Source organism: Scleropages formosus, chromosome 23 (genome assembly GCF_900964775.1).
Source record: "Scleropages formosus chromosome 23, fSclFor1.1, whole genome shotgun sequence".
NCBI lineage: Eukaryota > Metazoa > Chordata > Actinopteri > Osteoglossiformes > Osteoglossidae > Scleropages > Scleropages formosus.
This window is the reverse complement of record NC_041828.1, coordinates 6,189,147-6,210,411: the sequence shown is the minus strand read 5'-3', so window position 1 is coordinate 6,210,411 and position 21,265 is coordinate 6,189,147. Positions and strand designations below refer to the sequence as shown.

At 46.3% G+C, this 21,265-nt stretch overlaps 2 protein-coding genes, 1 long non-coding RNA gene and 6 other non-coding genes across 13 annotated transcripts; 4 read left to right on the top strand and 5 right to left on the bottom strand.

Moving 5' to 3' along the window:
* Positions 1 to 591: 591 nt before the first annotated feature.
* On the bottom strand, positions 592 to 2,913 carry LOC108935621 (uncharacterized). Of its 2 annotated transcripts, none has more exons than XR_001966221.2 (5): positions 2,884 to 2,913; positions 2,337 to 2,384; positions 1,579 to 1,629; positions 1,330 to 1,364; positions 592 to 1,019 (listed from the first exon to the last, which is right to left on the bottom strand). It is a non-coding gene; the product is annotated as an uncharacterized LOC108935621 (long non-coding RNA). The 2 variants fall into 2 exon arrangements; XR_001966220.2 differs by having other exon boundaries at positions 592 to 1,014.
* Positions 1,723 to 1,791, bottom strand: LOC114909426 (small nucleolar RNA SNORD52). Its single transcript, XR_003797296.1, has one exon. It is a non-coding gene; the product is annotated as a small nucleolar RNA SNORD52 (small nucleolar RNA).
* On the bottom strand, positions 2,480 to 2,547 carry LOC114909427 (small nucleolar RNA SNORD52). Its single transcript, XR_003797297.1, has one exon. It is a non-coding gene; the product is annotated as a small nucleolar RNA SNORD52 (small nucleolar RNA).
* Positions 2,914 to 3,170: 257 nt separating the features above from the next.
* trnak-cuu (transfer RNA lysine (anticodon CUU)) lies at positions 3,171 to 3,243 on the top strand. Its single transcript has one exon. It is a non-coding gene; the product is annotated as a tRNA-Lys (tRNA).
* Positions 3,244 to 3,758: 515 nt separating this feature from the next.
* Positions 3,759 to 3,830, bottom strand: trnad-guc (transfer RNA aspartic acid (anticodon GUC)). The gene has a single exon. It is a non-coding gene; the product is annotated as a tRNA-Asp (tRNA).
* A 491-nt stretch (positions 3,831 to 4,321) lies between these two features.
* Positions 4,322 to 4,394, bottom strand: trnak-cuu (transfer RNA lysine (anticodon CUU)). The gene has a single exon. It is a non-coding gene; the product is annotated as a tRNA-Lys (tRNA).
* Positions 4,395 to 4,483: 89 nt separating this feature from the next.
* nrm (nurim) lies at positions 4,484 to 9,052 on the top strand. The gene is made up of 4 exons (XM_018754368.2): positions 4,484 to 4,784; positions 5,635 to 5,828; positions 5,948 to 6,124; positions 6,303 to 9,052. The coding sequence occupies exons 1-4, from the start codon at positions 4,634 to 4,636 to the stop codon at positions 6,603 to 6,605; spliced, it is 825 nt and encodes a 274-aa protein (XP_018609884.1). The 5' UTR covers positions 4,484 to 4,633; the 3' UTR covers positions 6,606 to 9,052.
* On the top strand, positions 5,335 to 5,407 carry trnak-cuu (transfer RNA lysine (anticodon CUU)). The gene has a single exon. It is a non-coding gene; the product is annotated as a tRNA-Lys (tRNA).
* On the top strand, positions 8,705 to 21,166 carry ppp1r18 (protein phosphatase 1, regulatory subunit 18). Of its 4 annotated transcripts, none has more exons than XM_018754387.2 (4): positions 8,705 to 8,776; positions 9,202 to 9,435; positions 10,113 to 14,623; positions 19,863 to 20,295. In XM_018754387.2, the coding sequence occupies exons 3-4, from the start codon at positions 10,208 to 10,210 to the stop codon at positions 20,148 to 20,150; spliced, it is 4,704 nt and encodes a 1,567-aa protein (XP_018609903.2). In that variant the 5' UTR covers positions 8,705 to 8,776; positions 9,202 to 9,435; positions 10,113 to 10,207; the 3' UTR covers positions 20,151 to 20,295. The 4 variants fall into 4 exon arrangements, with proteins under 4 accessions (XP_018609903.2, XP_018609902.2, XP_018609905.2 ...); XM_018754386.2 differs by lacking the exon at positions 8,705 to 8,776 and adding an exon at positions 8,923 to 8,995; XM_018754389.2 differs by lacking the exon at positions 8,705 to 8,776 and adding an exon at positions 20,962 to 21,166 and having other exon boundaries at positions 9,120 to 9,435; positions 19,863 to 20,076.
* The last annotated feature ends 99 nt before the right edge of the window (positions 21,167 to 21,265 follow it).

The following is a 21,265-nucleotide window of genomic DNA, read 5'->3' as shown; positions in this document are numbered from 1 at the left end:
GCTGTGAACCCTGAGCTCATCTCAGTTCCAGTTGTTCCTGACAAGAGCCAGGGCTCTAGCGCAGAAAACTTACATGCCAATCTATAATAAGCATTTTTCACATATTACCAGCATGTATTGTGAAATGAAAGTATGCAAGTCTATTCTACTTTACAACAAATAGTGAAAGGCCCCCAAGTCACCCTATAGAAGCAGGAACCATTTCTAGTGTTTCTCCACCCTTAGATGAAAAGAACAAAATTCATTAGTCACCTACATAAACTTACCCATCCTGAAATGCTACTTTTCACAGGGCAGTGCTGTGCATCATTAAAAATCCTATACATGTTATATAGCTCAATCCACCCCAACTTTCATTTTCACCTCACCAACAGCATTTCAAGCCATTAGGTATCAAGTGTAGTTAAACAGGCCTACTCTGGACTTTTATTAAAAAAAAAAAAAAAAAAAAAAAAAAAAAAAAAAAAAAAAAAAAAAAAAAAAAAAAAAAAAAAAATTCTGCCACCAGGGAAGATATGACCAAGTACCAACTGAAGTGATCTCAGACAACAGGGAGCCAGAAAAGTGAAAATTGTTTATAAAAATGCATTTTATTTCTTTTTTTTTGTAGCTACCTCCTTTTCTAAGAACAAACCATTTAAGACACTTATACAGAACCAAAAACAAGTTTGTGTAGTCCATTTACAATCATGACTGGCTAGAATGAGGCTGAAGTACTGATGACAAGACTTCATGTGTCAAGTTGACATCAAAAAAGACAAATTTTGAGTATAGGAAATAGTGATTTAATAAACAAGTTCAGCCTTTATACTTAATGTCAGAGCTTCACCTTTAGAAACAAGTGTATAAATTAAACTCCTGCAATGTATAGTACTAAACATTACTGTATTGCATTAACATTAATAGGTCATTCCAATACAGTATAATCCTTCGTTGATAGCTGGGGCTTCATAATATTACCTGCGAGTCTAACTTCTTCAGTCCTTCTTCAGTCTTGGCAACAGGATTCAATTTCTGCACTCCAAAAACAAGTTACATGTACAGGTGAATCTGTGGAGCAGCCCAATGAAGATTATGCAACCATTGTTCAAAATCAGTCCTGCACACTAAAGCTCATTTTCATTCCTGCTACCTGAATACAGGTCAACTCTGGATGGCCTCAGTGCGCTGCGAGTAAAACTTCAGTTTAGATCAGATGAACCGAATAAAAACGCAATCATCATGGGCACTCCATATAGTGGACCAGTCAAGCAATAATTTCCCTGTACTTGTTCACTTTCATAGAGTGAATCATCAAGTCAAGTTTTACAGTCTGGTTTCAATACTTACCATGTAGCAATGACATCACAACAGCTTGGTCCACACTACAGGAGTACAGAAAAGGGACAGTTTGAAATCACACTCAATGAAACACTGAAACCAGTTTAACAACTGTGCAGTGTGTTCAGTGCACTGTGAATGAGCTTCATTTCATAGATCAGAGACTCTAGTCTAATGAATCATCACCACACACCAGTAAGACACCAAGGGGTCTCAGGACGCAAACACAACTCTTGCTCCACTTTGGATGACACTTACCGTCAGTACAGCTGGGTACCTAGGTCCAGTTCAGCCAGTCTCCATGAAAGTCTGCTCAATTATAAAAATAAAAAAAATCCAACCTCTTAGGTGAGCCAGAATCTGCACTATGAACATAACCCACTTTTCTAAGCAGGAATGGTGTGTTCAGTGCACTGTGAAAGAACTTCAGTCTTAAAATCAGAGACTCTAGTCTATGAAATCATCATCGCACACCATAGCACCCAAATAAACCGCACTACTGTAATTCTGACCAACTTAAGCTTCATTTGGGTCAGTGTTCCTGTTCAGTTACTTGATACTCACTATACTCATTGGGCTAGTACTCCCACATGGTAAACATTTAAGATAATGCCTCTCTCAAAGGTAACTTCATTTAATATACTAGTATATTAGACTATTTAAATTTTTTCCTGTATCATTTACTGTACTTTTCTAATGGGTACTACAATCAGAGAAGGGATTCAAAGTGAAAACAACAGTAGCCACTATGATGTCTAGAGAGATGTTGCAAATATGAACATTTAAACAAATTTAGGAATTTTACTTTTGTATAAAGGGTTTCTATACTCATTTACATTAGGATTCCCATTTATGTGGACAAATTGTACAAGTGGCTACAAAAAGGACATTAACCTCTGCAAATACAGCAGTAAAAGTAACACTACTGCAGACCAAACAGTGCTAAACTAGAGATAATAGCTACAATCTTTATTAGAAGATTAAATAACACAAGTGCCAGTCAGTAAAACACATACCATTAAATAAAGTACCAGGGGTCCAGTCAAGCCATTCTTCATGCAAGTCTGTTCAACATGTTTAAAAAAAAATAAATAAAATATTTAGCCAGTCACTAGAGTTTGACATTTTAGGAAAATGTCTGCAGATGGGTTCAAAGGTGTGTTCAGTGCACTGTGAAAAACTTCAGTTTTAAATCAGAGACTCTAGTCTAAAGGAATCATCATTACACACCAGATGTCATCGCCTCAATAAACTATGCACACAATAGACACAAAGCTTTAGTTGTGGTCCAGCTGGAGGCTCACATTTCATTTTAAAAGCTTAATAAGTAACTTGTGTGTGGAGAAACATCGAGTCGAGGAGCATGACGACGACTACTCGTCAGTAGTGTCACTGAACACGGTATAAAAAAATAAAAAAATAAAAAAAGGAGTTAAGAGGAAAGCACGTTCTTAGGTAAATATAACATAGATCAGAAATGTCTATATAATTGCCCTAATAATCAAACCATGATGAGAACAGTGAATTAACAGCCTTTTTTTCCCCTTCCTGCGTCTCCCTCACCTCTGTACTGCAACCACATCGCAGTGCACATCGCAAAGGAAGCTGGGAGCGGCACGCGGACTGCTTTATTGCCGCGCTGCACGGCGGCGGGTCCTCGCACTTTCACAGGTGTCCATCATATTGCCTGATGAAGCACGGCATTTTTCGACGAAGTAAAGTTAAAGAAAATGCTTTTAAACAGTTGGGTGGAATTTTAAGGAATAAAAAATGAAATATCATGCCGTAAGATTGGGAAAAAAAAGAAAGTTGGATTTTTTTAATATAGGATATCCATAGGAGAACTTCAAGCCCGGCTAGCTCAGTCGGTAGAGCATGAGACTCTTAATCTCAGGGTCGTGGGTTCGAGCCCCACGTTGGGCGACTGAAAGTTTTGCAAATTATTAAACTGTTCAAGGTTTGATAAGATACAAGCAGTGGGTTAATTTCGATAGAAGGTACTTTCCGCAGACTGTACATAAACCAGAGTAACTGATGCATTTCATAAGTTATTCTTTTTTTTCCCAGCTAATGGAACGTCAAGGCACTGATAAGCGTAGATGTGGAATGGAACAAATTCTGTACCCTGGAGTCACGTCACATGTCTGCGTCCAAATCTCTCCTTCTGTTGATATAATGCACTCATTGTGCCTTTCGCTGAGATTTACGTCGCTCTGGGGAAAAGTGTCTGCTAAATGAATAAATACAAGTTTATATAAATGTAGGTAGTCGATAGGCAGTGAGCGCCACGTGGTTACCCAGCGGGTGGCAAACCCCATAAAGACTGAGGGGGACTGACACCCAGATCCGAACGCACAGCCTTGGAAATTGCCAGCAGTGCTACCCGCTGCGCCATCATGCAACAAATCTTTGAGCGGCTACAAAAATATGGTTTAGTTCTCCCCGTCGGGGAATCGAACCCCGGTCTCCCGCGTGACAGGCGGGGATACTTACCACTATACTAACGAGGAGACGCTGGAAGATATTCTATCTCTACAAATGAAAGCGACAGGTAGGTGAATGTAGGTAGGTAATTCGTGTAAATTCATTTCACAATCAGAATCAGAACGAGCTTTGTATTGCCAAGTATGTTCACACATAGGAATTTGTCTTGCTGACAGAAACTTCCACAGCACAGACAGAATGACAGTGACAAGGCACAGATGAGAAAATAGAATATGTGAATAAAGGACAAAAAAATATAAAAATATAAGTACACAATATACAAAAATTAGTCACTAGACATTGTACAGGTATGTTCTATACAAACGCAAGGGAATGTGAGTAAGACATATGATGTGATAAATAGATATAATTATAAATATAAATAGCGTTGTGTATTGCACTGGTTTACTCTCTAGGGGGGATCATTTAGCTGTTCATGAGGTAGATGGCCTGAGGAAATAAACTTTTCTTGTGCAGGGCTGTCCTGGTGCTCAGTGCTCTGTATCAAAAATATCCACGCCCAACGTGGGGCTCGAACCCACGACCCTGAGATTAAGAGTCTCATGCTCTACCGACTGAGCTAGCCGGGCTGTTTTGTCACCCAAAGCTCGAAATTCCTCTTTCGTTTCTATCTTATGTCAAACTACTGACTTGTTATGGTTTGTTTTAGTTTAATTTTCTATTGGCAGATGTTGACAGTTAAGAATGAAGAAGTAACGAAACGCGAACGCTCATAATTAGTCCGTAGAAAAGGCTCTGCACTGGTGGTGCGCGGCGCGGCCCCACCCCGGAAGTGGCTACTGGCTGTACACAGTGGAAAGGGTGAAAAATGGCGACAGTGAGCGCTCGAGACTTGCTGCTCTGCGCTCTTTCCTTGCTCAACTTCGTGTTCGTCTTCGGCACCGGAGCCGAGTTTGTGCGCTTCGTTTCGTTTCGAGCCATTTATCAGAACATCACCGGAGGACCGCCGCCTTGCCACGGTGGGGACATGGAGTAGGTGTGGGGGGTAGCTGGCTGCGTTGTGTATAACTATATAACTTGAGCGCGAAACGTCGTCAAGAATCGCGCGAGTTAGTGCTCTTTTTCACCGACCGGCAGCGTGTGTGTCTGATGAAGTGAGCGCCTCGTGAGCTAATTTGTCGAAATGCGCTGCGGGGGGGGATATATTTGTTGGAAACAGGAAGAGGTCGCGCGTGTACAGCTGAGCGAAGCGCTGCAGGCTGCTGTGTGACAGTGTAGGTTATTCAATTGTGGGAATAGCTGCTATTTGTCTCACTTGTTTTTCTATCGGTGGGTAGGCTGGAGGTAATCAGGCCGTTTTTCTTTCATTGTTTGGAAATTCGTCTCTCATATGCGAATTACATGCGTTCCCGATGACCTTGTGTATTTATTCCTGATACATTTCGTACCCATCGATTTTTAATTCAACTTAACAAATGTATTGTAAATGCAAAAGAAACAAAATAACTGCTGTGCTTGAAGTTGGCGGTCGCTGGTGACGTGGTCATGTTGTGCCGAGTATGATCTCGAGCCCGGCTAGCTCAGTCGGTAGAGCATGAGACTCTTAATCTCAGGGTCGTGGGTTCGAGCCCCACGTTGGGCGGCAGTTTTTCTTTAAATTTTTTATTTTTTTTTTAAATATATATAATTTGTCTATCACTAAAACATCAAGCTACTCTTTGTATTTGACAGACAACATGATTTTTCAGTCTTTTCGCTCTCCCTGAAAATGCCATTTTTTCCTGTCAATAATATAAACCAGTTTTTTTTTTTTTCCCTCTAGAATCCCATTGATTTTTAATAGGATGTCCTGTATTCTTTTTCCGCCAGATTCGGTTCCGTGGTCTACGGCGCTGCGGAGCAGTTCGGTGCTCCGGGCCGTGGGGGCTGATCTGGGCCTGGTGGCTCTCTTTGCACTCCAGCACAGCCTGTTGGCCTGGGGCCCTGTAAAACGTGCCCTCTCCTCCGTTTTCGGGGTCCTGAACAGGGCGTTTTACTGTGCCACCACTGCCCTGGCACTGCAGGTACATGTTGTCATTGACAGCAGAGTGGAGTATCTGGAAAAAAAACTGCCACATTGTCATGGTTTTACCTCCCAACCCCATTTGCCCATTCTCGTTTGTTTTTGTTCTCTTTGAGTCAGGTGTTGATGCGTTGCTGGCAGCCAGTGACTGACGCCCCTTGCTTGTGGTCTGTGAGCAGCGTGCCTTGGGATACCTGGTTTCCCTTGATCTGCTTCACCCTTCACTTCCTTTGCTGGGCCATCATCTGCAGCATCCTGTTAATTTTCGACTATCCGGAACTGTTGGGCCTTAAACAGGTAGTTATTTTTACCAGAGCCCGGCTAGCTTGGTTGGTAGAGCGTGTGGATCGTGGGTTTGAACCCCACATTTTTGCAACCGCTTCTCTATTGGAGGAAAGCATGTGTTAAATGAATCAATGTAATTTAGACTGCTACGTTTCTTCGTATTTCACTCGCTCGCTTCTCTTCCCTCCAGGTCTATTATGAGTGTCTTGGCTTGGGAGACCCCCTGTCCCTGAAATCCCCTCGAGCTCAGCGCCTCTACGCCCACCTGCGCCACCCTGTCTGTGTGGAGCTGGCCATGGTCTTGTGGCTCCTCCCTGCCCTACCACTGGACCGGCTTATCTTGGCTGGGTGTCTTTCCATCTACCTGGTTCTGGCGCACTCCCTGGACACACAGGACTGCGAGTACCTCAGCGCCCAGCTTCACAACAAGCTGCACCTCTTCACACTGCCACCGGACAGCCACACGGAGCCCACGAATCATAAGCAGGACTGAGGACTGTCCATCACTCTCCACCTTGCCCCTTGTAGGCTTGCCACCATTGTGGACTGACCACAGTCCACAGCTGAAACTCTTATAAAAAGTGTATTCACGTTGTAATGGCACGCTCTCTACAAAAAGGAAATATTTTAATGAGGGGCTGCTTTGTGTAATCTTGGGAACAATATTTTTCTGCAGTGTTGGAGATTTTAAAAAAAACAAAAACCTTTGACTGTACAATAGTTTTCCCATGCTGAGGTGCCTTTTTTTTTTTTTTTTTTTTTTTTCCCTGAAGCACTGATTCTCCAAGACCTTTTTATAGTGTTTTATACTTAAAGTTGAATTGCATGTTTGTTACAGGTGGTGTTTTCTAATTACAGTTTGGATGGAAAAAGTAGGCATAGTTGTGAGGTAAGGGTGGAATGTGTAACTGCACTGAAAGACTGTCAATGTTAATTTCCATTAGCGGTTGCTTTTCCACACCGACTTGCACAGCCTTGTTTGTTTATGCAGATCCATATTTGAGGAATAGTTTTTAACTTAAGTCCAGAATAGCAGTAAAATACGTTGAGATTTTTCATCTCTCATAATAATACACCTTCCAGGGGGGGTTCTACAGTTTTGTGATTTGCCTTCAGCTTTTCTTTTAATTAGTCGGTGGACTTGGAAAACTGAAAATTCTGGAAGTGCGTCAGCAAAACTTTCATATCACTTTTCCTGTTTGGTTTGGATTACTCTTGGGGAACTGATTCAAATTCTGGGTCACAAATTGACCTTAAAGGGTTGCTTGCAAGTAATAGAAGAGCACATTGGAAAGTAAAATTTAGTAAACAATTTTCATCGAATTCTAGTGCACAGCAGTTCACGAACAGATTTGTTGTGTTGCACGTTTTGGCAGGTTTCATCTGGTTATGAAAAGATAGTATCGCCAAGTCTATTAATTGTCATTTTTTTGTTCATTTGTCTACTGAAGAACTGCACAGTTCATAGTGTTTTAAAACAATTTGTGTCATAGTAAAGGGAGTCACAGGTGACTGGGACATGTGTTTTTATGTGTGAGTATTAGACATTATCATTACACTGGTTTGTAAAATGTACGGCAAAATAGATTGTAATGTTTTTTTTTTTATTATTTAAACTATGACATAGTATATCTTAGTTTACAGTGTCTTGTTAAAATGATACTTGGTACTTGTACTTTTATGTTCAGAGGCCTTAAACTGTCGTTAAGCTGTTTTTTCCACCTTTGTAAAGGAGCGTTCAGAGAGAAATTACATTCTGTTCAGACACTGGCCTCTCTGAAGTGTGAAGATTGTTCTTAATTAGTCCTAGATCTAAATGTATGTGTATATTAATGTATTGAGGACATCATGAATGGCATGCCTTTTTAATTCCCATTTTGACTTGTATTGAATTTAATTTTATGCTACCAGTGTTAAGTCATACGTTACATGGTGACATAGACAGCGGGGAATAAGACTTTCACAAAGAGTCTTTACTTGCCGTTATGCCGAAAGAGATGCCTTTTTTCGCAGTGATTTATATTCATTTCTAATAAAATCTGCACGGGAGTTTGGTTTAAAAAAATCATGGAGTACCATCATTTCTGGTCCACTGTTATTTGCACATAGCACGAACTCATGACACACGTAGCAGGGGGTCTTAGCCCATCACGTGTCATTACTGTACTTACTGTACGCGTCACTCGTGGTGACAATGGGCGCGCGGCCGCGGACGGCTGCGCATCGGAACTTCTTGGCCGCGCAGGTCGAGGGAGTTGACAATATGGTGCGTGGCCTCCTCCTCCTCCTCCTCCTCCTCCCCAACGCAGTTAATGTCATTATCGGATTAGCGTCGAAATGCAAGAAAGACACAAATATATAATCAAGTGGGGAAATTTATGAGCGTGGCTTTTTCCAGTCAAATTCTGCCCTGCCGAGCTCAATTAATGCTGTAAATCGTCAGCACAACTCTATGCGCGACCGCGGCGGTGCTCTCGATACCATCAACGGCATTTGCGAATCAATCAAGAGTCTGAAAGCTGCTTATGGAGCTCAGAGTCAAAGCAGAAGCTCGAAAAGCCTGAAGATCAGGAGCGCGGTCGCGGAGACGCGCATTTAGTGACGTGCGCGCCGCCGCCGCCGCCGCCGGGGATCCCGGTTCTTGCCAGGACTCGGAACAAACATGTAAGGCGCGTTTAGTTTCTTGCTCTTCTTATTATTACGTGTGAAGGTGAAGTTCAAGTTGTTCCTCTCGTCCGCGATCATGTGTCAAGCGACCGGCGGCGACACGAGCAACGGATCACAGGAAAACTGACGCTGTTTTACTCCATTTCCTCCGCTACTGCACTACACTGCATGCCTACTGTTAAATGTTCCTTTTAGAAATATTTCATCTACAACTGGGTGAGTAGTGTCTACATGGAAAAGTAGAGGAAGCGTCAAAAAAAAAAAAAAAAAAAATCCAAAATCTGTTTCTGCGACTCTTCCTCTCCCTCCCCGTTTTTCCTCTCAGCGGGACCAGCCCTCCTCTCCTCTCCTCTCCTCTCCAGCATGTTTCAACTCAGTTTTCATTCCTAATTTTTTCCCTCTCTTTTTCCCTGTGGCGGCAGAGTGAGTGAACATCGACCACTTTTTTTTCCCCCACGTTTTTCGTCTTTTTCGAACCGAACATGTGAGGAGCAACAAAAAAAAAAAAAAAAAAAAACGGACGCGTGGATATAATTTTGCGGCTTCGGATCGCGTCGGAAACGGTCCTCCAGGAAATGTAATGCTGGCAAAGCAAGAAAGAAGGAGAACAAAAGTCGAGCATTAAAAGGACTGGAGACGCGTCACTGACACATCAGGTCAGTAACACATCGTCGTCACGCAAAACGCGTCTGTAGCGGCTCTGTCTCACACACACACACACACACACACACACACACACACACACACTCGAGGCACCGTCCTTGTGAACTGCGCGCAGCGAACCACTTCCTTGTCATTTATAATATTTCTATATCAAATTTCGATATTGAAGTCTTTATGAGGAAAAGAGACCTCATTCCGCATTTACTCGCGGAAAAAGGCGCGTCGGTCGGTTATTTAACGGGAAAGTCCGCGCCTTTTGTTGGAGTTTTGCGCTTCCTTCACCCACACAGACGCGTCCTGGCTGCTCAAGAAGAGAGAGACTATGTTTTTGTACCACTGGACCCTTCTGTACAGATTTTCAGAACTCCGAACAGCAAAGGAAATCATATTTCAAAAGCTGGCATAGCAGCAATACTAGAGCAGGTAGTGTGATGACTTTGTGTTCGGAAGTGGGAAAAAAACACCTAGAAATGAACTCCATGCAAAGGCGCTGGATACGGTTAACGTTCCGCCTCTCGTAAAATGGACAGTTAGACTTGCGAAGGGTGACCTTATTCATCGTTTTCCAGCGTGTTCACTGATTTAGGGTGTTTGTTCGGTTACCAGATGTTTGTGCACATTTGTGGAGTGTTAACACTGGAATGACATCCTGCCATTTCTGTCTTAACAGGACTCTGCCGACGGGGGAAGAGTTGTCAAGCGGCTCAAAATTTCTGAAAAGTCATATATTTCTCCAAGCAACAAGTCTCCCCTCTTTTCTCCGCTATGTCCGTTTCCTCTCTGCCAGAATGGAAGCAGCTCCTGTTGGATCGAAAGCGGAGGGAAGAGGAGGTGCGAGAGAAGCAAGAGCGAGAAGAGCAGGAGAGACTAGCCAGCATGCCTGCCTGGAAACGAGGGATCATCGAGCGGAGGAGAGCAAAGCAGGAGGGTGAGGGAGAACGCGAGAAGGAGGGCAGCTCCCAGGCTGTAGATGGCAGGGCCTTTGGCCAGCGAATCAGTGAGATGGTGATGCCCGCAGGGATGCGGCTCGAAGACACTGTCGCAGCCGGACCGAATATAGGGCCAGAGCCGCAGAGTCAAGTGTCAGTTGAGACTATAGGGCCAGTCCGTCAAAATCCGTTCCTTCTTGCACAGAGTGGGAAAAGGAAGAAGAAAGAGGAGGAAAGTGGCGGAGAGGTGGTCCAGGGGTGCAAGAACTCAAGGGAGAATGGAAGGAGGAGGGGAACTGAGGAGGAAGTGAGGTGTAAGGAGAGGGAGTGGGCTGAGGAGACCGAAAGAAGGAACAGCAGAGGATATGATAGGGAGTGTGGCAGAGAGAAGGAGCAAGAGATTCCCTTAGAGAGGCAAGGGGATCATAGGGACTCTGAACATGGAGGAAAAGGATCTTCCAAAGGTACAGTGACACCAAGAGAGAAAGAACAACATAACCTGAAGGGGAGGCAAGGGGGTGAAGGGGACAAGTCAGACTCAAATGCCTTGTATGCCCTCTATCCGCTCCCCATTGTCCCGTGCCTTCACACAATCCGGGCTGAAAACATCATCATCATTGAAAAGGAGAGAAATAGTGTGAATAGAGAAGAGCAGCGTGAAAGGGGGAGAATGGAAGAAACGGAACCACAGGAGGCTTGTGAAAAGCGAGGGATGACTGTGGATCTCAGGGACATTTTAGCAGGTGGAGGAAGTGTGACAGAGATCAGAGCCTCTGAGGTGCTCATCATTAAGCCCATATCCAGTGTGGAGCACAGGGGTGGTACCCAACAGACTGTCAGAGAAAAAGAAGGAGAGGGTAGAAAGCTAGGGAGTGGAGTAGATAAAAAGAGGGATGAACCCAAAAGGGAGGCATTTGCGTGGAGTGAAAAAGAAGAGGCCTTAGGGGGAAAAGACTTTGGTGGAGAAAGAGAAGACAGAAGCTGGCCCAAGGTAAAGGTGGCCACACAAAAAGAGACAGGGGTGGAGAAAGTTGACAGGAGAGCAGAGGGGGAAAGAAGAGAACTAACGCAAGATGAAAAGGTCTCAGTAGAGACAGCAGGGCGGGTCAGCCAGATCCTGAGCAAATTTGGGGAACTCAAAAGGACCCCCTCGCGTTCTAAAAGCACAGACTCCTTCAGCCAGCCTGAAGGAGTTGGGGCACGGTGGAATCCGGAAGAAGGTTTGATCTTGGGAAACAGAGGTGAACAGATTCAGGGGCGGGAAGAGAGAGAGAAGCAAGAGGAGAGAGGCACGTCATTCAGAGGGGTCCCAAAACGCTCTTTCAGCTTTTCAGACCATGTGGCTTGCTCCAGGGAGAATGAAGCGGAGGAAGAGGAGGACTATGCTGAGAGGAGAATCGTAGAGAGGACATGCTCTGACAGACGGGTAGCACACAGAGGGGGCTACAGGGAAGCTGGATTTCTCAAAGTCAGCCAGTGGGAGAGTGAGGACAGAGGACAAAGGAGCTTCTCTGAGTCCACACCGCAAGGGGTGGCAGGCAGGTATGAGGAGAATGTGTTGGGGCCAAAGAGTGATGTGGAGGATGTGGAGGAGAAATGCCAGGGGCAAAGCGGTATGATGAAAGTCCTGAGGAAGGAACAGAAGAAGGACATGTGCATCTCCACTGAGAAACACATGCAGTGGGAGGATGGGAGATGGTGGAAGAAAGAGGAGGAGGGAAAGGAGGATGCCCTTAAAGTCCTCTCCTCCAGGAAACCGGACACATGTCAGCTCAGTCAAGTCATGTCCAGCGGACAAAATGAGAGCGGAGCAGAAAGAGACACGGGAATTGAAAGGGTGGCGGGCCAAGATTTGCAAAGAGGGGGCAAGTCATCACTTCACACAGAAGGGGACTGGGACCAGGCTGTAAGAAAGAAAGAGGGCAACGCTGGCAGGATTGCTCCAGATGGAGCACCGTCACACTGGATGGAGGCAGGGAAAGAAGGAAGCCACCAGCTTGGGAAAAATAAACCCGTGGATGGCCTGGCTTTTCAAGAGGAAGCCAGTTCTCTTCATAACGTATTAAATGCCCAAAAGAATGAAGAACCTTTGCGTAGTGCAGAGCAACAGAATCGACATGTTACAGGACACCTGAATTCTGAAGTGGTCCACTGTCTAGGTGCAGAAAGTCCTGCCCCTGGCAGAGAGAGTGAGATAGAGGAAGGATTTGGAAGAAGCAGCAAGAGAGGAACAGATATGTGCTTCCATGCAGATGGAAACACGGCAAGGGATGGTGAGGGGGCCCCGAGCCACCCATATGTACATAAAGGGTACAAGAAAGGGGTTTTGCAGACAAGTGCAGACCAGGAAAGGGACAAAGGCTCTGGCAGTCAGGACATGGCTGTCACCTTCCAAGTGAATTCCACTGAAACGGAATGTCCCTCTGCTGCAAGCGGAATTCGTATCCCAAGGGCACATTTCTTTGGGCTTGAGGCTGAGCCAGAGAACGCGAGCGGTAAGATGTGTAGCATCTCCAACATGGACGGGGTGGAGAAGCTGGAGGGAGGGATGGAAGTTGAGAAAAGGGAAAGCTGGAAGGCCGGGCGACCGTTGACTCGCATCGAGTCGCTGCGGGAAAGGCTGAGACAGAGAGAGCTGGAGAAGCGGAGAGCCCAGGAAGGTGAGGGGGAAGCGGGGTACGGGACGGGGGACAGGTGCGAGAAGGAGGGCCGAACGGAGAATGCAGAGGGGGAGGAGGAGGAAGCGGGAGGAGAGAGGAAGAAGGGGCTTGAATGGGAACAGCAAGGGAGGGAAGTAGCTGAAAAGAAAGGAGTCAACACAGAGCAAGGAGCGAGCAAGTGGCTGTACGAAATACAGGAAGGGCCTCCGTCATCGACATCCAGCCCCCTTGATGTCAGACGGGAAGCAGGCATGCGAAAGCCCTGCCCCCAGCTTCCTGGCTCTATTTCATTCTCGCAGTTGTACTCTGGCACAAGAGAGGAAGGCGCCAGGGGGACTGCTGCTGCCTGTCCGTGGAGTCCCACCTGTCCTCTAACAGACGAAATTGAGGATGAAGAGGGACAACACGTAGAGGAGTCGGCGCCCGATCAGCAGAAGAGACGACGCGGCGACGAAGGAGGCACGGACGAACAGGAAGAGGAAGACTCGCTGGAGGAGGCCTACAACCCGCAGTGTCTGTCTCCCTCTCTTACGACTTCCTCCTCCGACACTTCCCAGTCTCCTCCTTCCCCGCTTCTGCCCTCTCTTGTCGACATGAGTAGGATTTATAACCAGAAGCCGGTCGTGGCCAGGGCCCCGCTGTCCGTAGGAAAGTCAGACCCGGCACCTCAGAGTTTAAAGGTTCAAGGAAGGGAACCCGCGGCCCAGGTACTCCATGCACAGCCTCAGCAAGACTACCCGTTCCAAAAGGGGGGGACGACGGAACAGCAAAGCCCATCGCTCCTGGAAATGAAAGCAAAGCGATGCCAGCAGGGTCGTCGGGGGACGGGAGAGGAGACGGATGCGCTGAGCGAGAAAGCTCCGTCGGCGAACACGGGCATCCAGATGGTGCGGAGACAGGTCGAACTGCTGAAGCTGAGGGAGCTGGATGCCGGGCGACAGGCTCCCAAAGAGGGGACGCGCGAGGCCCGTGCTCAGAAGGGACCACCCAGAGACAGACTGATGGAACAGACTGCAGCCGAACCAGAACTACAGCAGCGTCGGAAGCTGCTGCAGCTGGCAGAACAGCATCGGAAGGAGCCACAGCAGCCGAGCCAGAGGACGCAGCCGGATGACGGGGAAACGCCGCATGACCAAAAGGTGCCCGTGCAGCTGCTGCACAACCAGAAGACGCACCCGAAACAATCTCAGCCATCCAGGTCTTTCACCGTCAACCCCAAATCCAGCCCAACCCTCGAGAAAACCCCAGAAAGCTCAGAGAGCGAGAGCACATCAGACCCCTCCGCTCCTGCCTCTACCTCTGCCTCTCCCTCCTGCACCCCTTCCACACCCCTATTTTCTCTCAGGAGCGCTTCCGCAGTGCAAAGCAAGAGGGGCAACACTATCACCATCACCCCCAGGAGATCCCCAGCAGGTTCTGGGACCACCGCAACCCCAGCAACCAGCAGGACTCCCCCCTCAACCCAGACTTCTGCACCCAACGGGGACGCCGGCAAGAAGAGGTACCCAACGGCGGAGGAGATAGTGGTGATCGGGGGGTATCAGAGTCTAGAGAAATCCTGTTTGGTCAAGCAAGGAAGGACTCACAAAGGGGTGAGTGTGCAGGGGCTGCTGGCTCTTGTCTGGTTACTGCAATGATCTCATGTGGTTTTGTATTTTTTGGCTGCAAATAGCGCAGTCGTTGTCAGCCGTTATCCGGACATCCCTAGAAGTTCCGCAGAAATTCAACGGATGGGTCTAAGAGCGTTAACGTAAACCGAACGGCGCCGGACCCTGGAAGCGACCGTTGAAACTACGCCGCGACACTCGTGCTCGCTCCTCCGGAAAGCGGTGACAGCGAAGCGTTTTTCCTTTGTCGTCGTGACATCGTTCTGCTCTGCCAAAACTTCGCCGAGTTTTTTTTCTGACAGGCTCATCATTTCTTTCTGTTGCTAAGGTGTGATTTTTTTTTCCTTGTTATTTCACTTTAGACTCAGTCTGAATGACAACTGTTGTTAAAAGCATAACCGCTTAAGATATCAAAGAATTTTTCGATGTTTGCAGTGCCGAGGTTTAATCGTCACTAAGTCTTGCAAATTTGAGCTTTTTGAGAATATTTAACATCACTTTGTTTGAAGCTTCTAAATGTTTGAGGTTGAGAGGATCTGAATCTGCAAAACCCTGTATTTTAAAGGCACTTGGTGGCTTGTGTTTAGCCAAACATTATGATTTAGTTGCTTAGCAGACAGTTTTTTTTTTTTTTTTTCCTGAAAGCATACTGTTTTTGTGCTTCATTTGCTTTATTGACTTTTTTCGCGAAAGCAATTCAGAGGCCCAACAGAAGCAGCCCTTTTGGGAACCATTTGTCCCCTGTTTCAAGTCTTAATGATTACCCACGTTGCTCCATTTCTACCTGTAGTTTTACACTGTCAGAGTGTCACCTCTCGGGGCCAGACGTTGACCCAGAATGGCACAGACAGAGCCGGAGTTACGCGAGACAGCCTAATTTGGAAAGCGTGCCGTGCTTGCTGTGAACGATGGGCAGGAAACCACGACGGCGAAAAACAGCCTCCCCTCTTCCTCTCCCTTCTTTCACTTCGCCGCTGGCTGTGCATTTTGTACAAATGGAGAAATGCGTGCGTTTAGAGAAAGAGGCATCCTGCAAGAGTAGCAGAGAAACGTGCCCTGCTGAGATAATTCCCCGTACTACTCTGTTACTGGTTTATTTACATTTATTTATTTAGCAGATGCTTTTCTCCAAAGCGACTTCCAATGAACTCTACGTAGTGTTATCAGCCCACACACCTTATTCACCGCGGTGACTTACACTGCTAGATACACTACTTAAAATGGGTCACTCATCCATACATCAGTGGAACACACTCTCCCTGTCACTCACGCTCTATGTGGAACCTGATCAGCATGTCTATATAGTGTGGGAGGAAACCAGGGCACCCGGAAGACTTACACTGCTAGATGCACTACTTACGATGGGTCGCTCATCCATACATCAGTGGAACACACACACTCTCTCTGTCACTCACACACTATGGGAGAACCTGAACAGCATGTCTTTGGAGTGTGGGAGGAAACCAGAGCACCCGGAGGAAACCCACACAGACACGGGGAGAACATCGACACAGACTGAGCGGGGATCGAACCCACGTTCTCTCGCACCACCCAGGCGCTGTGAGACAGCAGCACTGTTCCACTGTGTTGCCCGGTTTATTTTTTGAAGTCGTAATCAAAAAATGTATTCTGGATTAAATGGAGATAAAAGTGTCCAATCGAAGCTGGCTGATAATATCTTTCTCTGCCTTTTTTTTATTTTTGTAACGCTTATGTAACGCAGCACTGATGTAATAATGACAAGGCATACCCACTGAAATACTTAGCTTGTTGTGGGGGGTTCCTTGTGCACATGTGGCCTTCATTATGGTGAAGGCCTCTAATTTCTGCTTCTCGGTAAGGATGATTGCCATGTTGATCTCCTCACTTTGGGGAGACTTCCATCTTTGTAACTGGGAGCACAGCGGACAGGAAGAGAAGAGCAGGCGGTTGTTAGTACGGTGCTGTGTGAGAGAGCCAGCCGGACTGCGTCACAGGGTTTTGAGCGATTTCCCCAGCAATGAGCCGACGTACAGGTCAGCTTCCTCACTGAGGTTCGCTCACTTCCTTTGCGAAAGTAATGGCCCAGCTAGGAGATCGAGTTAGGTAAAGAGTAAGTTCTTGTCACGTCGTACTTTGGAACGCCCTTTTCTTTCCATTAAGAACTTGTCTCTATGTTTACTCATTTATATAGCTCACGCTTTTCTCCAAAGCAGCTCACAGCTTTAATCTACTGACAACGATTTATTCATTTATTCAGCTGGGTAGTTTTTACTGGAGCGGGGGTGCGGTGGCGCGGTGGCGCAGCGTGTTTGGCCGGGCTCTGCTCTCTGGCGGGTCTGGGGTTCGAGTCCTGCTTGGGGTGCCTTGTGATGGACTGGCGTCCTGTCTGGGGTGTGTCCCTTCCCCCTCCGGCCTTGCGCCCTGTGTTACCGGGTTAGGCTCTAGCTCACTGCGGGACAAGTGGCTTCAGTGTGGGTGTGTGTTGTTATTGGTGCAATTCAGGGTAAGCACCTTGCTCAAGTGTAATACAACACAAGGTGTGATTCGAACCCAGGTTCTTTAAGTGCAAGATGCCGGCTTTAACCCCTGTGTTGCCTGCTGCCCCCTTTGTGCATCTACTAACCAATATCATTTGGCCTTAATTGCCTTATGGTTTTTTTTAAATTTCAGACATATGCCTCCGTGGCCAAAACTTGATGAGATGAACATTTTCACTTGTTGCGTAGCAGGAAACCTGAGTGCCACAAACTAAAGGGTTTTCAAAAAACGGGACTCATTTTCAGTCACGCAGTTAGCTGTGTAGTAACGAGTGAATGTGCAGTGATTTCGGCCGTGCTATAAAGACGCCCTCTAGTACGTCCCCGTTTCCAGAAAGCGGCTCTGTTGTGTTTGCGCTCTACTGTGGCACCGGAGATGTTTTCCCGTCCTCTGCCTTTCAGTCCTGCGAACTTGACGAGGCAATGGGCTCAATTATTCGGCCGATTAATCCTAGTTAGTAGCGTGCACGGGGGTCGTGCGGGGTAACCGATTCGTAAGAAGGACCAGTGAAATCATCTCGTGAAGAGGCAATGGCAATTGGTCCCTGATGGTCTCGGCTCTGCCCGGGAACGTATCGCTGTAGAGTGCCTTAACCACCAGGCACGCCTTTGCCCTTGAGAGCATTTTGCGTCAGCTATCCCATCATCCTCTGAGGCTTGCCACCAGATCGTGTCAGCAGGGGGCTAATGAACTGCTGTTTTCTTATGCCTTCTGGTTTGTGTTCTCTCTTTCTCCCTGTCTATCTTACCCTCCAAAAGCTCTGCGTCTCTGCCACTGAGGAGCTCCATCTGTCTCCTTCATCTATGTCCTGTTAGTCAGCGCATCTTCTCCCTGCTGGAAGCCTGTCTGACATTACGGAAAATGATGCACTTTACCACAGTCTCACCCTCCTCCCCCCCCACGTGCTGTGCTGGCCTGAGTTAATCAGTTCAGTTTGTGGGATTAGCCTGCTGTGCCGCTCCCCTAATTTGTTCATCCTCTCCCTCATACTTTGCCATTGATATTCTGACATGTCTGGCCAGTAGCATCTGCTGCATGAGGTTTATTGGGTCACGATGCGCACACATCCCGTGCTTTAACACCGCAGCTTACAACTGACTGTAGCGCACCCTTATAAATCAAGGAATTACAAAAGTACATAAAATCCATCCCTTCATTTCCATTAACCGCTTGCCCTGGTCAGGGTTCAGAGGGCCCGGAGCCCATCCTGGAATGACTAGGCGCAAGGTTGAGGGGGGTACACCCTGGACGGGATGCTAGTCCATTGCAGGGAGTACATGAAAAATAAGTAAGAAAATGTTTAAAGCATTTTAACAATGGAATGTCGTCTCTAAATTGCCCTTAGCATGTGAATGTGTTTTACATTACTTTGCTGCGAAAACCACATGTAAAGTCAAAACTGCCTGACCCCGTCTCCACGTAAACCAGCCTTATGGGATATTTACATTTATTTATTTAGGAGACTCTTGTCCAAAGCAACTTCCAATGAACTCTATGTAGTGTTATGAGCCCACACCTTATTCACTGCAGTGACTTACACTGCTAGATACACTACTTACACTGGGTCACTCATCCATACATTAGTGGAACACACTCTCTCCGTCACTCACACACTATGGGGGACCCTGAACAGCATGCCGTTGGAGTGTGGGAGGAAACCAGAGCACCCACAAGATTTACACTGCTAGATACACTACTTACACTGGGTCACTCATCCATACATCAGTGGAACTCACACACTCTCTCTGTCACACACTATGGGGGAACATGAACAGCATGTCTTTGGAGTGTGGGAGGAAACCAGAGCACCCGGAAGACTTGCACTGCTAGATACACTAACACTGGGTCACTCTTCCATACATCAGTGGAACACACTCTCTCCGTCACTCACACACTATGGGGGACCCTGAACAGCATGCCGTTGGAGTGTGGGAGGAAACCAGAGCACCCACAAGATTTACACTGCTAGATACACTACTTACACTGGGTCACTCTTCCATACATCAGTGGAACACACTCTCTCTCTCGCTCACACACTATGGGTGAACAGCATGCCTTTGGATTGTGTGAAGAAACCAGAGCACCCAGAGGAAACCCATGCAGACACGGGGAGAACATGCAAACTCCACACAGACTGAGCAGGGATCAAACCCACACCTTCTCGCACCACCCAGGTGCTGTGAGACAGCAGCACAACTCACTGTACCACCGTGCCACCCTACGGATATGCAAGAATAACCTTAGACAAAAATTAATACAACATAAAATACTAAACATATTTAATTATGGAGTATATTTTTATAAAAGAAATGATGAAAAAGACCAATATAAACAGAATAAATACATGTATATATAAATGACCCCCGCTAATAAATCCCTGCCTTGTCTTCGTTTTGCTACAAATGAGCAATTAGCTCAAAATTAATTTGAAGAACATTTACTTTAGAGCATAATAGCTATATAATCATAACCCTGATAACCTGCCCTTTTGATTACTTTTCAACACAGTATTAATGTACTGTCATTAATGTCATCTGGCATTCAGTATGTGTATACTCTGTATTATCCTCTCAGCAGTCATTGTGTGTATGTACTGTATTGTATGAGCCTCTCAGCCCATCATTCATTTTCAGATTCTCATACACTGTGTAGTCGGTGTGTTCCGAGCCTCTAACAGCACGCACTTCTTTCTGTTTCACCCCAGGCAAAAGTGTGCTTTGACGAGACGCAGCTGGAGCAAGTGTGTGAGTACCCATCAGAGAGCACAGCGCTGGCCTCCCTCCCCTGCCCCCAGCCAGACTCCGAGAGAGAGGTCGAGGAGAGGGTGCAAGGGCAGGAGGAGGAGGAGGAAGAAGAAGAGGAAGAGGGAGGGATGTTTGTGTCGAGCAGCAGTGGCAGGAGAGCGTTTCTGCGTGTGGGTCAGTGCTGCTCGCCCTGTCGTTTCCGGAATGTTCTGTCGCCGTCACCGAACAGCATGCGGGTCACCTGCTGAGCTCAGCATGGGCTCTGTTGCGGCAGCACACCAGTAAAGGACAGTTGTTGCATGTTTCAGTAAAAATGCTCTGAGCATACAGCGTGCATTATATTACACTGTTCTTCACTACTGACACTGTTCCCCATCCAGTTTGGTGATATAAAATATATGCGGTATATACATTTTTACTGTATATGCACAAATAAGCATTTGTCTCAGTGCTTTAATGTTATTGTATAACACATAAATGTTAAAAATGCCTTCGTTTGCTTTCGTTTACTTTTTTAGCAGGTGAATATATGTAACTTAATCTCAACGATATTTACATGATCATATTATGTGGCTGTTTTAGCAGTAGTACAGCAAACTGTTGTTTTTGGCATGAGGTATTGCGAGTTGTTCGTATTAATTTTTTGAGCGTCATCCTGAAAAAGGTTATAACTGAAGTTTTAATATAAATGTTAATGATTATACTTGGGGGTGCGGTGGCGCAGTGGGTTGGACTACAGTCCTACTCTCCGGTGGGTCTGGGGTTCGAGTCCTGCTTGGGGTGCCTTGTGACGGACTGGCGTCCCGTCCTGGGTGCGTCCCCTTCCCCCTCCGGCCTTACGCCCTGTGTTGCCGGGTAGGCTCCGGTTCCCCGTGACCCCGTAAGGGACAAGCGGTTCTGAAAATGTGTGTGTGTGTGTGTGTGTGTGATTATACTTTTTAAAATTATTCTCTACTTGCATTAAGCCTTTGTCCGAGACGACTTACGAGGAACAGATTTATACATGGAGAAAGAAGTGCTCACACTAAATGTAACGGATGTCTTATTGTTTTTTCCCAGATGAATCCTGTCGACGATAGAAGGCAGCCATCCTGCAAAACTCTCACAGAATGTGGTTTACGTGTTTAATACGTGTAGTTTTCTATTTTGGGCATATATGTATATGTTGTGTTAACAAAGGCTTGGAACTTAATCTGAACTGTTCAAAAATATATATATTTTTTCAAGAATAGGGTTTTATACATTTCTTTAAAAACATTTTATTTTAAAACAGCATGTACCTGTGTGTCCCTTATAATAAAAAAAAATGTCAGATTTTGCCTGTTTGACTTTTCTGCCTTGGTGCACACAAAACTGGCGCTAA